General features: G+C 46.3%; 1 protein-coding gene and 1 long non-coding RNA gene across 3 annotated transcripts in view; both read right to left on the bottom strand.

The window, feature by feature from the left end:
* KCNK10 (potassium two pore domain channel subfamily K member 10) overlaps positions 1–6,063 on the bottom strand; it is an 88,667-nt gene extending 82,604 nt beyond the window's left edge. Inside the window, exons 1-2 of one of the 2 annotated variants that reach the window (XM_082233313.1) lie at positions 5,971–6,063; positions 4,883–4,998 (exon numbers count right to left, since the gene is read on the bottom strand). In XM_082233313.1, the coding sequence (XP_082089439.1) occupies positions 4,883–4,934 (52 nt within the window). In that variant the 5' untranslated portion in view covers positions 4,935–4,998; positions 5,971–6,063. Of the gene's footprint in view, positions 1–4,882; positions 5,874–5,970 lie in introns of those variants that run through there. The other variant, XM_082233312.1, reaches the window with a different exon arrangement.
* On the bottom strand, positions 2,284–3,194 carry LOC309538789. The gene is made up of 2 exons (XR_014222338.1): positions 2,830–3,194; positions 2,284–2,442 (listed from the first exon to the last, which is right to left on the bottom strand). It is a non-coding gene; the product is annotated as an uncharacterized lncRNA (long non-coding RNA).
* Positions 6,064–13,100: the final 7,037 nt, after the last annotated feature.

Raw genomic sequence — 13,100 nt, 5'->3', positions numbered from 1 at the left:
GCCTGTCAAAAGCAAAAGGCAATACATCATAAAGATCCAAGCTCAGTTGGTGAGAAACTCTAGAGGTGTTCAGATCTCACAAAGTTCCCTTTTCAGGCTGAAGAGCTTGCGCACATTCTCCCCAACAAAGACAGGCCCAAATGACTACTGTTACCGTGGCAACTGTGGAGAGCTTGTGTGCTCTCTCAGGCTACACAACTATAACACTACAGAAGTTCAAAACACTGATAAGCACAGTAAAATTAGTCCCGCAAAGTTTGCTAATGATTCTCCAGCATCTCTGCCAATCTATCTAGTTTTTTCCTCATTACTTCATCGTCTTACGCTCCCGCTAATTCCATTCAAGTGAATTGAGAAGCTCTGCAATTACTATCAACGCTTGTCTTACACATGATGCTCTTGGGGCCATGTCACTTATCACTCAGAGCATGTGTGCTCAACAGGGGGCGCAACAGAACTTGCCACTTCTAAGTTTCGCAACTTCCAAACCTACGTAGTACATTGTTCACACTTGTGCAAAGAAAGCGGGAAACAAAGCTGTGTTTGGAACAGTCCATGAGAATGGTTGAGTTTGCCTTTGAGATTCAAGCCGTCAACATCTACTTTGCAGAGTGATGATTTGAACAAATGGGAGCTACTGTCTCAATGACAGCTACCAAGTGCAAGAGTTTGAAATATTGGCTATATCTGTGGATTAAAAACTTCAAGCAAACATCATTCATCACATTAAAAGCTAGGGTGATCGGAACTCACCCCAGGACTCAGGCGCACATTTAGTCACTTGCCAATCACAAGGCACACATCTTAGAGACATTTTACAACACATACACTCAGAAAAGTAATGTAGGTAGAAATCCAGAGAACTGGCAGACTTTTGAAGTTGTTTTTAGCACTGTAGTTACCTTGCAATGCATGCAATCCATGTCAGACGTGAAATCACCTAACAGTTGGCAATTATGTTTATCATTGCCCACCCCCCATTCTTCAGATAATGATTATTACCCCACAATTTATAGCCATGAACACTAAAATGCACATAAACCAACAAATAAGCAATTTGCCCGACCTCTTAGATTGGATTAAGGGTCAGGGTTACAATATTCAATTCTTCCAAATACTCATCCAATCTCTCACATATAAGTGATCCATGAAGTCTGAAATTCTAAGTGTGTATCTTGGTAATTGTGCAAGGTTACGGTACCAAGTGAAACCATCCTCTACATTTTGTCATATAATGTATTTATTTACCATATTTCTATACCGCGTTCTATGAACTATCCTGAGATTTCATGGTATTGGGTGGTATATAAATTCAATAAATAATAATATTAATGTTTCTCAAAGCAGTTCACATTTTTAAAAAACAACAGGCTGATAGGTGCATGATATTGCCAACCACAGATCCAGAATACCAGTTCCTTTCAATGGTATTAAGGAAACTATATTATATGACCCCTACCTCAATATAAGGCATTAAAATACATTGTGAATAAGTCATTCAGCAATTCAGGAGTTCCCCCCCACACACACACACCTTAAAAAAAAAGGATAAACCAATGGAGTTGTGTGTTGAAAGTTTCCTATTGGTTTCATTTCTTTATTTTATTAATTCTTTGAGTGAAATCCAGTATTTTCCTTCTGTTCACAGAAGGGACTGATATCTAGCAGCCTTCCACTTCTGGAGGAAGGAGAGCAGGGGTGTCTCAAGACATTTTGGCACTTGAGGCTGACCCCCAAATGGTGCTCCTGTCCGCACCAAAGAAGGGATCAGGGAAGCTCTTCATCAGAAACGAGGAGAGATCAACATTGAGATCTGTTGCCCCGGTGGAATCTGCCACCTGAGGTCACCTCACCTTGCCTCAAGAGAGGCCAGCCCTGAAGTGGACAGCAGCAATTTTCTCCAATTCACCTTTGCCTGTCACACTCTGTTCCAGAGGGTCACTCACTGCCTCACTCCAGCAGTTTTTTTAGTGGGCAGAGATGGCTACAAATGGAAGAAGGAACTGCCAAAAACTGCCTCCTCACCCACACCCTTCCTCCTTTGAGAGCATCTCATGAGCAGAGTTCTTCTCATGGGAACTCTGGATCCAACACTTTGTACATTGAATTATATTTGATGCACCCAAGGCAAATGTGTAATAGAGAGATAGGTCATCTGCATTGTTTTAATCAAGCTAGGAGCATTTGCAAAGAATGTGTTTGCTATGAGAGGAAACCTGCACATTGAAAACAAGCCACCAGAACCTTCTGACAGCAAATCGTCCAATAATGACATCTAAGGACCATGTGCTCAAGAGATCTCATATTCCCAGATCCTGCTATGCTCACAATCTGGGGAGAAGGGGTGCTCCCTGATGATTTGTCAGAAAAGAAGGATAGGTTACCAGTGGCAGCTTGGAACTTTCAGTCTGAATTGGCCCATGTTTCCAACTAGAGGAATCCCTAGTAGAGAAAACAGAGGGTATAATTCAAGATAATGTAGTTATTATTTTTATTTATTAATTACAATTATATTCTGCCTTTCCTTCATTGAGCTTAAAGAAATCTAAATGGTGCCTCCCATTTTATCCTCACAACAACACTGTGAGGAAGGTGACTGGCCCTCAATCACCCATTCATATTCAAGTGGGAATTTGAATCTGTGTCTCCCCAGTCTTAATTCAGCACTCTAAGCTCTATACCATGCTGACTCTCAAGAGTACTGAGATATATGAATACAATACCATATTATTACTATATGACCATATGTTGTTGTTGTTACTATTATTATTCATTTGCTACTAATATTTGCTAATAATGAAAATAACAACCTTAATATTTATAGCCTACCTTTTCTCCCATTGTGGAATCTGAGGTGGCAAACATGTCTCCCAGGCAGTCTCCCATCCAGCTACTGACCATACTCAGACCTGCTTAGCATCCGCAAAATGGCGCCATCATCTCCTTTCACATCATGCATGGTTTCAGGTCACAGAACCACTGCTCTAATGCCCTACAAATTCACTTCAGGCACATTGTGGTCACCATGGGTGAGACTGAGGGTGACAAGCAGGTGGTAAGGACCCAAGGCACAGGACTGGCTCAGGTGGCAGCAGACCTTTCAATCTCACAACAGCACTCTTGAGCAAACATATGGAAAAGTGGATCCCATGATGTTAAAAGTACAGCCAAAGTTGTTCTAGCCCTAGTGTCTGCAACATAGCTGAAGTTTAATCTGTCCTTCTACTTGCCGTTACTTTATGACTAATACATGATAGGTCAGCACAGTAGCACATCACACAGGAAAAACAAATCCCTGCATTTGAACTAACTGGCTGGCTGTCACTTGAAGATTTGAACATCTCAGGCCAATTGGTGAACTGGAGCCAGCCACCTGTTGGGAACGAAGAATCACGTCCTTCACAGCTGATTAAATATCTGGCTCTGGCCACATGTATAAGCATCACTGCCCATCCTCACCACAGTAATCATGCAATGCCCAATTTATTTATTTTTAGACTGGAGAAACATCAAACTTTTTTTAAAAAAAAATAATGAATCGCATGACAGCCATTCTCCCAGCTGTCACACAATAAAGATTTCAGAATCGTCATCATTTTCATGATGGCAATAAATCATTCTCTGAAAGGTAGAGGCAAGCACACTTCTTCTGCACGTATCCTTGGTGAAATCCAAGTGTCTGGGATATTTCCATAATTCAGTTGTCATGCTATTAAAGACATAGCCATGCATGAAGTCAGCACTGAATTGGATATTTCTCCCCAGTACATGCACATTTTAGAGCACAAAGAATAAGGTGAGCAGGGAAAGGAAGGAGCTGAACCAAGTCCTTTGGAAAACATGTAAATCTGACATGCATCACCAACACTGAACTGTTAGAATATTTCTATTCAAGTTTAAGGACATGCATTTTCAACTGGTTCCAAAACCTAAACGGATCCTTACACCCAGATAAATATGTACCACACTCCCAAGAAGAAGAATAAACCAAAAGGATGCTACCGGGCATTTATTTCACAATCAATACATGCTACAGATAACTGGAAGCAAGCATTTGTGTGTACCCCTGTGCTCTAAACAACTCCGACTGTTGTACAGAAAGCCACAGCAGTGACACGTACACGAGCCTTGTGTGCTATACCATCACCCACCCAAACAGTCTTCTCACAACACAGCCTCCGCTTAAACACAGAGTTAATCCACCCACCCACCAAGGCAGGAGTGCTAACTCAGTTGTTAACAGGGTGACGACCCAACAGCTGAAGGTCTTGTCAAGCTTTGTTGTTTACCATGCCTTTATGACTGCAATCCCAATAGGGGTCTTACCGCATTCACTTTTTATTCCACCCACCAAGCTGCTAAGAGACATTTGACATTGAGGGCACCAAAGTGGACAGCGGATGCTCTCAGCCTCCACCGCCCCTTTTACGGGAGACAATGATCCCCAGAAGCAACAAAGGAATATTGCAAACAAAATATAAGGATCTCCAGGACCTTATCAAACCAAGACAAGTTTTCATCCAGAAGACTAAAATAGTGTACGGGGGGGGGGGAGGGAGTGATAATTGGAGAGTGGGGGAGCGAGAAGCAATATCACGTTTGCTTTTCTGGTTCTTGGGTTTTGTTTTGTTTTTCAGTTGGACAAGTTTCTCTCCCTCCCACTCTGCACTCCAGAAAGATCACAGCAATGTTGACCATCTTCCAAGACGGGAGTCAGCAGGGAGAGGAGGGTCAATAACAAAGCCTCCAGTCCAAATCACAGCCCTAGCCATCTCCTTTCTCCCATTCATTAGGTATGAGGAATAACAATCCCAGTTAGGAAGATGGGCAATGAAGATAATTTAAAACACAAACAAAAAACGAGTGAGAAAGCAACACCAACCTTGAGGATTCCAGTTCACCTGTTTCCTTGGAGTCTCAATTGGAAATTTCATCGCTTCCTTTGCACCAGGATGGGGAAAAGGCTAAATGAAATCCTAACCTTTAGCTGGCTCGGTGCTGCAACCAAACAAACAAATTAATTTCAGATCAGGGGGAGTCTGCGCCGCTGGGAGTGTGTGTGTAAGGAGGGAGAGAGAACTAGTGGTTGCCAGGCAAAGATAAGCTACACGTGAAAACAAGGCAGAGTGGGCTTTGCACTGGAGAGCAAGTGGCAAAGGAAGCAGCCGTGGAATGAGCTTTGGTACAATTTGAGAGGGAGTCGAAATCGCCTGCTGGAGAAAGGAGGAAGTCAGATCCAAGGCGCTGCCTGGTTTTATACGCGCTCCAGCAGCAGTTGGCTGGTCTTCTCACCCGTCCCTTTTTTTTGCAGATGCTCCTTTGGGCGCTGCTGAGCGTGCCCACTGCAGCATTACACGCTGGGCTGGCGCACACGTGAATGCATCGTCCAGCCAGATGCAGATCTCAGGCTGCCAGGGAAGCTCGCCAGCCAGTCACTCAGTCAAGCCTCGCCTGAGAGCCAGACAGCCACTGCCGCTGCTTCCGCCCTGCGAATGCATTTGGAGAAGGCGTTCAAGCAACCCATCACCGTCCCTGCATCGCCACCAAACTCAGCAGCCACCGAGAGGCGAGCCCAGCTCGAGATGTGCGCGTGGCAGGGGGGGGGGGAGAGAAGACACCAGGAGAGAGCAGACGATGGAGAGAGGAGGGGGGGAAAGTCACCCACTGCTGGCTGGTGGGAGCTGCAGCCGCATGGCTGGTGGGAGGGTGGGGGAGATCATCCCATCTGAATGCAGCAACAGCAAGCGGCGGCGGCGGCAGGAGGCGCAAGCTAGACGGAGAAGGAAGCGCAGACTCTCCTCTAACAGCTGATCTCAAACTTCAGTGGGGGCACCTTGCCTTGGAAGAGGGGTGTGTGTGCTCCCACGGAGGGGTGGGGGAGAGAGGGGGGTCGGCTATACGCGGTAGGGAAAGGGGGCGGGGGTTGAGCTCCGGGTGGGGTGGGGGCGCGGGTGGGGGCTGGCTACTTACTGGCTCCCTTCCTCGCCTGGAGGAGGAGATTGCAATGCAGTGTTGTTAGGTGGAGTTTTGCAGCGGATGCGAGCTTGGCTGGGTAGTAGGAGCGGCGGAGGCGGCAGGAGCACATGGCTGGGGTGGGGAGGGGGGACGCGCCAACAAGAGCTGCAGAGAGAGCCCCTGCAAAAGGAAAAAAGGAAACATTGGAGCAGGGGCGAGAGAGGGAGAGCGAACTGGCGGGAGAAGTTTTGCCAGGCACCACGAGGGAGCCAGCGAGGCGGGTGCTTTTGGATCGCGCCAAGGACTTCCCCCGTTGGCGCAAAAAGGCGAGTCCAACGCTGAGCGCTGGCGAAGCAGCTGTGCGCGCGAAACGTCGCCGGGTTCAGCCTCCAAGCAGGCCTTGGAAGGACTCCCACCCTGAAACTCTGTAGAGCCGTGGTTACATACCCTCCAACATTTCTCTGATGCAAATAGAGACGTCCTAAGGAAAAGCGGGAGATTTCAGGATCAAATCAGAAACCAGGACGGCTTCTGTAAATCCCTTGTTGTCCCTGGAAAATAAGGAAACTTGGAGGTTCTGTGAAGCTTAGGGTCCTGGATTGCAGTCGAGGGACCCAGGAGTTTCAGCTCCGTGGATGCCCATGTTATAAATATGCATTTTGTTTTTAATTGTCTTTTTATTGCTTTTTTATTTCTCTGATGGCATTTTATTGCGTTACGACTTGAATCCCATAGAGTTCCATTAAAAAGCCTACAACATCTAGCACAGTGCATTACCATTGCTACGGCAAGCAGAAATATCATTAAGCGGTCGGCCAAGACCCACAGCAATTTTCTAGTGGTCCGTGGAGGGAAACGTTGGGGAGCCGTTGGGGTAGAGACAATACTGAGTTAGATGGAGCAGTTTGAGCATCATCAATGTCATGGTCTGGCTGGGTGCAGAGGAGTGGCGGGAGGTGCCAATTGGGGAACCCCTAGGGGAAGAAGGCTCAGAGCTAGGGGGTTGGTGGTGGGGCTACAGTGAGTGTTCAGAGGAAGCAAAGTTGGGGGAGGAAGTGTGGGAAGCTGACAAGGCAACTGGTTTTAGTGAGCGAGAAGAGGCTGTGGCAGAGGGCAGTCCAGACTCGGAGGCAGGAGAGGAGGGGGGCCAGGAGACAGAGTCCACCTGCTGCTGCAACCAACTACCCTTTTTCCTGGTGTCCCAGACACACAGAGAAATGAAGAGAATGGAGCAACAGAGACAAGAGGATGGAGCTTTAGGCTGTTGCAGGTGGGAAGCTGAGGACCTTTAGTCCTTGCCACTGCTGCATTGGGGTAAGACCTACTGGGAAGAGTTGCTGCGATCACTGTGCTGTTTCAGTTCCTTTTAATAAAGAGTTAACTTCGCTGACCCTGGGTGTTTTATTTCTGACCTGTCCCTGACTCCAGCTCCTAACAATCAGGCAGCTTCCTTCTTAGGAGGTGCAACTTCAGAGTTTGCCACTGACGGGGTGCATTAGGGTCCATTAGGGTGAAAGGAGGAGCAGAGGTGGAGCATGGTGTCATCCCAGGTGTCATCCCTGAGGGAGGGGTGACAAAATCCCCCCTGGGCAGATCGACGCGCCAATCGCACGCACACACCCCAGGCAGATCCATGCCGATTGTGCATCCCCAGGGCAGACTGATGCTGCGTCGATCACACACACACCCGGCAGATCTACGCCGCACCAATCGAGCACCCCCTGGGCAGATCAACGCCATGCCAATCGCACACACCCCAGATGCATGGCATGTGGCCGCTCCAGGTGCCCGAGCGGCTAGCTCCGCTGCTGAGGAGGAGCACTGCCCCTCATACCTCAGCCAGCCCCTGCTCACCTGCCTTCTTTCTTACAGTAAGTCAGTGGTGGCTCTGTCTGTCATTGGCTCAGGCTCCACCTATCAGGACCGGACTTTGGTCATCTTTTGTAATAGCGCACCCTGTGCAAGGCCAAAATCTGGCGCTCTCAAATGGATCTTCTCAGTTATAGACCTTATCAATTTTGCGTCCCCTTAGCTCAGTGCTTTCTGTGGGGGAATCACCCACACTGCCCTAAATCCAGCTCTGCACTGTAGTTCCACCCTTCCTTCCATCCTGTCATTGCCAATGGGCAGCCACCGCCTCTGTATTTAATGGGAAATGTGCATAGAATTGCAACCTCTGTGGTTGCAGACCACCTGTGTTTGATTATTTCCCCTCCACGTGGCATAAGAAGAATGTTCCTTTCTGAAACAAAAGCCATGTGCAGTTATATTAAGGCCATTGGAACAAGTTTTCTGCATTCAAAACCACGAAATGGCCGGTGCAAGACTCATCGCAGATAAACAGCAAATTAACCAACACACTTGCCCATGGTTTGCTGGCACAAGTCCAATGTGAGGTAAATACTATCCAAGCAAGGCATGCATTGTGACTAGATCCGGAAATGGGGAATTTACGGCCTTCCATATTTTGTTGGACTACAACTCCCTTGACCTTTGGCACCAGCTGACTGGGGCTGACGGGAGTTGGGGTTCAACGCCATCTGAAGGGCCAAAGTTTTTCCATTCCTGGACTAGAGGATGGTAGCTTTTACTATGTTTTGAAGCGACTGTGTTCATGGAGGAAGACAAAGAACGACACTTTGGTATTCCTTTCTGCAACTGAAAAGAAGTATGGAAATTTTGTAACATATGAATGAATAATTTAAAAAAAGCTCCTTTGAAAGTAGGCAGGTACCAGTTCACCCTTTTCCTGATAAATGTCCTTCTATTATAATTATTTTTAAGGGGGAAATTCCTTCATCAGATTTTTCTTTATGCTGAAAGGAAATTTCCCTCCACTTCGGAGCACTGGATTCTTTGCTGTTCATACACACGCACACAGCTTGCATTGCTACAGCTGTTGTTTGCTAGTTCTGCCCTGTTCCTCCCACTCCAGGGTTGACTTCTGGTCAAAGACAGGTTGGCACCAGAGGAACCCCCAGGGAGGATCGGCTGGTTCTGGAGACGGCGGAATCACAGCAGCCTTGCACACTTGACTACACTCACCCAGACAGAAAAACGAGACAATCTTCAACTCTGTTGAGACTTGGAATTAGCAGTGTGGCTGCTTAGCCCAGTCAGTGATTTGGGTGTTGCTTTTAGACTTTGTATATGAGGTTTATTTTTTCCTTCCGCATAGTGAATATGCACATTGTCATTGTTTAGATGCTTTTTGTTCTAGACAAGGGTACAAATGCCCACCAATATTTTATATAAATGAGCAGATACAGCTCAACCCCGCCACACTAAAAAACAAGCAGAAAATTAAGGTCCAAAGCGTGGGTGAATAAAAATGGGGTTTTTTTGCCAGGTGCCTAAAAACAGATAGTGATGGCACCAGATGTGCCTCCCTGCGGGGACCATTCCATAAATGGGGAGCCACCACTGAGAAGGTCAGGTCTCATGTCACCACCCTCTGTACCTCCCTCTGTGGAAACACACAGAGTAGAGTCTCAGATGCAGGGACGCCAGCTCCTGGGGGTTGAGCCCTTTTGGTGGCCCCTATATTTTGGGGGTAGGGGCTTGAAATATACTCAGAGTCGCAAAGTGATTTCATGCTCTTTATTCAGCTCATAGTGGTGAGGAGGAATTAATGAAAGTCCCCTCAAAGTATCTGCTTTATATACATTATTTACACAATGGGCTGCACATGATTGGTTAATTATTGAATTCTACTGTAAGCCAATCAGGTTGTGGATTCACTTATATTCTGGAGCATGATTGGGTGGTTCCTGCCAACCAATCATACTGCTGCATTGTTCTTGGACCAATCAGACTGCTGCATTCTGAATCCTATTGTTCTAGGACCAATCAGATTGCTGCAATTTGGATCCTATTGTTCTAGGACCAATCAGACTGCTGCAATTTGTATCCTATTGTTCTAGGACCAATCAGACTGCTGCAATTTGGATCCTATTGTTCTAGGACCAATCAGACTGCTGCAGTTTGGATCCTATTCAACTCAGCACATAACAGGGCTGCTCCCCCAATGTCCCAAAACCACAGAGCCAAAGCACAGAGCTGAGTGTGGCATCCCTCCACTGGCTAGCTCCTCCTCTTTCTGCCATGGAGGGGAAGGAGCGTTGGAGCAGCCTTCCACTGGTGGCATCACAAGAGGAGGCAGAGGAGAAGCCACCAGCCTTTGAGCTGTATGGCCCCCATGTTTGGTTCCACCCCTGGCTCCTCCTTATGTCCTTATGTCTCACATGCAAAGTTGGGACGTCAGCCCTCACAAGCGGGCGCCTCTTCTCGGATGATGAACACTGGGTCAAGGTTGGCTCATGGGGGGGGGCGGGGGTTTGAACCACCCACAGGCCCAAGTCACTTGAGCGATCAAAGTATCTGGAATGCTGTTTTGCCACATACCTGCCTTAAGGGCCAGATCACCACACCCAGTCCATTCAATTTATGCAGTAGATGATGAAAAAAATGATTACACACACTGAAATAAGTCCAGAAGGTGATCATTAAAATGGGCTCCTTCTCAAAACACACTGCATAAGGAGCTATGCAGGGCAGCAGTGCTTTTGAAGCTCAGGTTGTACCATGTCAGTGGCAAATTGATTGAATTGTTCATCATGAGCTCAGATCACTTTCAAGCATGCCACTGCTCAGTCCATATAAACCATGATTTATGTTTGCCATGAATTGTCCCTCACATCATTGTTTGTGTTTTAATAGTTGAGCAACAGCATTTCATACTGGTCTCTTTTTGTGCTGTTCTGACAATGTTTTATGCTGTGTTTTTTATGACATTTCTGTCAAGATTGTTTTATTGACTTGTTTTGTATTTGATTTGATGCTATAAGCCACTCAGAAGACTTTGGCCTATGAGCAGTCCAGAAAATGTATAATATTGGGGGAATCACTGAGTTGTGCACTGCACAGAGTTCTACATCTGCAATGTAACATCAGAGTGCAGGAGGGAGAGAGTCCCACTGTACAAGCAAACGTCTCTTGCATGAGCAGAACATCATTGGAAACATTCCATTACGTTTCCTCCAAAGTGTTCCTTAAAAAAACTGTCAGTACATCTTGTCCAGGAGCCTTTGGAATCATCCCAAAGTTTGTACATTGCTATTGGAACAGGAAGAGGGGAAAATAATGGTGGCACCATTTAATTTGGCGTCATTTTGGCATGTGCAAGGAAGAGAGTTTCCATGAATGACAGTTAAGTTATGGCAAGAAGCACATAACAAGTTTGCATGAAGTTTTGTCAGTTTGCATTCCATCTTTCTCCCTAATTTTGACACCCCCATAGAGCTCAGTTGCTGTCGATATAGTAGGGAAAGGAGTTGCCAGGAGGCACACAGACATGGCAGGAATGATAATGAGCCTGTTCTGTCAGACTTGGATTTAACGTGATTGTTGCTGCTATGGGACCAGGACAAAGACTTGATTTCCTCTGAATGGAAGAAAATCCCATTGAAGTCTGAAGAGGCTTTGGGATTCCAAGTGACACAAGTTCAGCAACCCTGAATGGAAAACAGAATGAGATTAGGCTGTGCTTTACAGTCATGTTAACAATAACACTGATTGTAATCGGGGGAGCTTAGATTGTTCGAGGTTATCTTTTCCTAAACCCACATTGGGGGAGGTACATTCCAAACCCGGACCTTCTCCAGATATCAGTGAGGCCTAGAAAGTGTTCTTGTAAAATCACCTTTGACACACACACACCCAATGCTTGTAGAAAGTGCCTTACTGGTCTTTCTGGTAAAGAAAACTCTCTCCTTCCTGACAACATGGCTGCTTAAGAAGTAGAGCAGTCTTGGCCTGTATATTCTATTATTATTATTATTATTATTATTATTATTATTATTATTATTATTATTATTACTACTACTACTACTACTACTACCCAACCATCACCAGCAGGTCCCAGTTACAGTAATTTTAAATTTTAAAAACAGTTAAAACAAATTACAATCACGGGAATATATCCTGATGTTTTGGTGTTTCCCACCAAACCAGTTGTGATCCGAATTGAGAAAAAACAATGGCCTTGCTGCATTTTAAGCCAACCATGTGTACACAGCCTTGGTTTCACTGAAAACAAGTCCCAGTAGCTTCAAGCACATTGCTTTAGTTGCAGCACTAACAGCAAAGTACATCAGACCTATTGACCTTGGGGGACCCAAAGAGAATCATAGAAAGCTGCCTTACATACCAAGCCAAACCAGTGGTCAATCTCGCTCAGTACTGTCTACACCTCGGAATTGTGGAACCTTTTTCCAGCCTGAGGATTGCATTATTTCTTGGCCTTCCATCTCGGGGTGTTGCACGTCAGTGGTGGGCGGGACCAAAAGAAGAGTAGGCGGGGCCACCATTTTCTCCCTCCCCCACTGGTCAGCTTCACTCTTAACAAAGATCTCTCCCACTCTTGTCAATTAGGCTTGAAAACAGCCTTCAACGGAAGGATTTAATTGCAGCACATGGATGTTTTCCACTTTGGGGTCATAGTGCATGGAGAAGGGGAGATTAATGCTTCCTCCCCCAGCTGTGATTCCCTCTGAAAATGCCACCCCCTTGCGCTACAGTTAGAATGCACTGTTGCACTGCAGCAACAGAAGGCTGTTTTCAAACCAAATTGTGTGGCATGGGGGAGGGTCACAGCACAAAAGGGCGGTGGGATGAACCTCTCTCCAGCTGTGACAGCCCATGCCAGTTAACTCTTGAATAAAACCACCTATTGGTTGCAATAGGAGGTTTTTTACAAGCTGAAAACCCAAGGGAGGTGTAATGCAGGCCAGATGGAGAGGTCCTAGCCTAATGCACTGGCCTGGATTGTGTGTTTTCAGACTTCTATTTATTGGTGGAATGGGACAGGGGAGGTGCGACACCAGCCCCTGCAATTGGGTAGTATCAAACGTCTGGATTGACAAGCCCTGGAAGCCTGACTTTATGTTGCTGCCTGGTCAACAGAGCAATGCCTTTTTCCTTCAGACAGATTAACTCAATGGTAGAGAGCATATGCTTTGCATGGAAAAAGTCCAATGTTCAGTCCCTGGCAATACCATCTAAAATTACTGAGTAGGAGGTGTGGGTGAAATACACTCTACCTAGTTCCCTAGACAGCCTCTTCCAGTCAGTGTTGTGGACCTCCC

The sequence above is a fragment of the Podarcis vaucheri genome (genome assembly GCF_965113315.1).
Source record: "Podarcis vaucheri genome assembly, chromosome: 1".
NCBI classification, from domain to species: domain Eukaryota; kingdom Metazoa; phylum Chordata; class Lepidosauria; order Squamata; family Lacertidae; genus Podarcis; species Podarcis vaucheri.
This window is presented reverse-complemented; position numbering and strand designations above follow the sequence as displayed.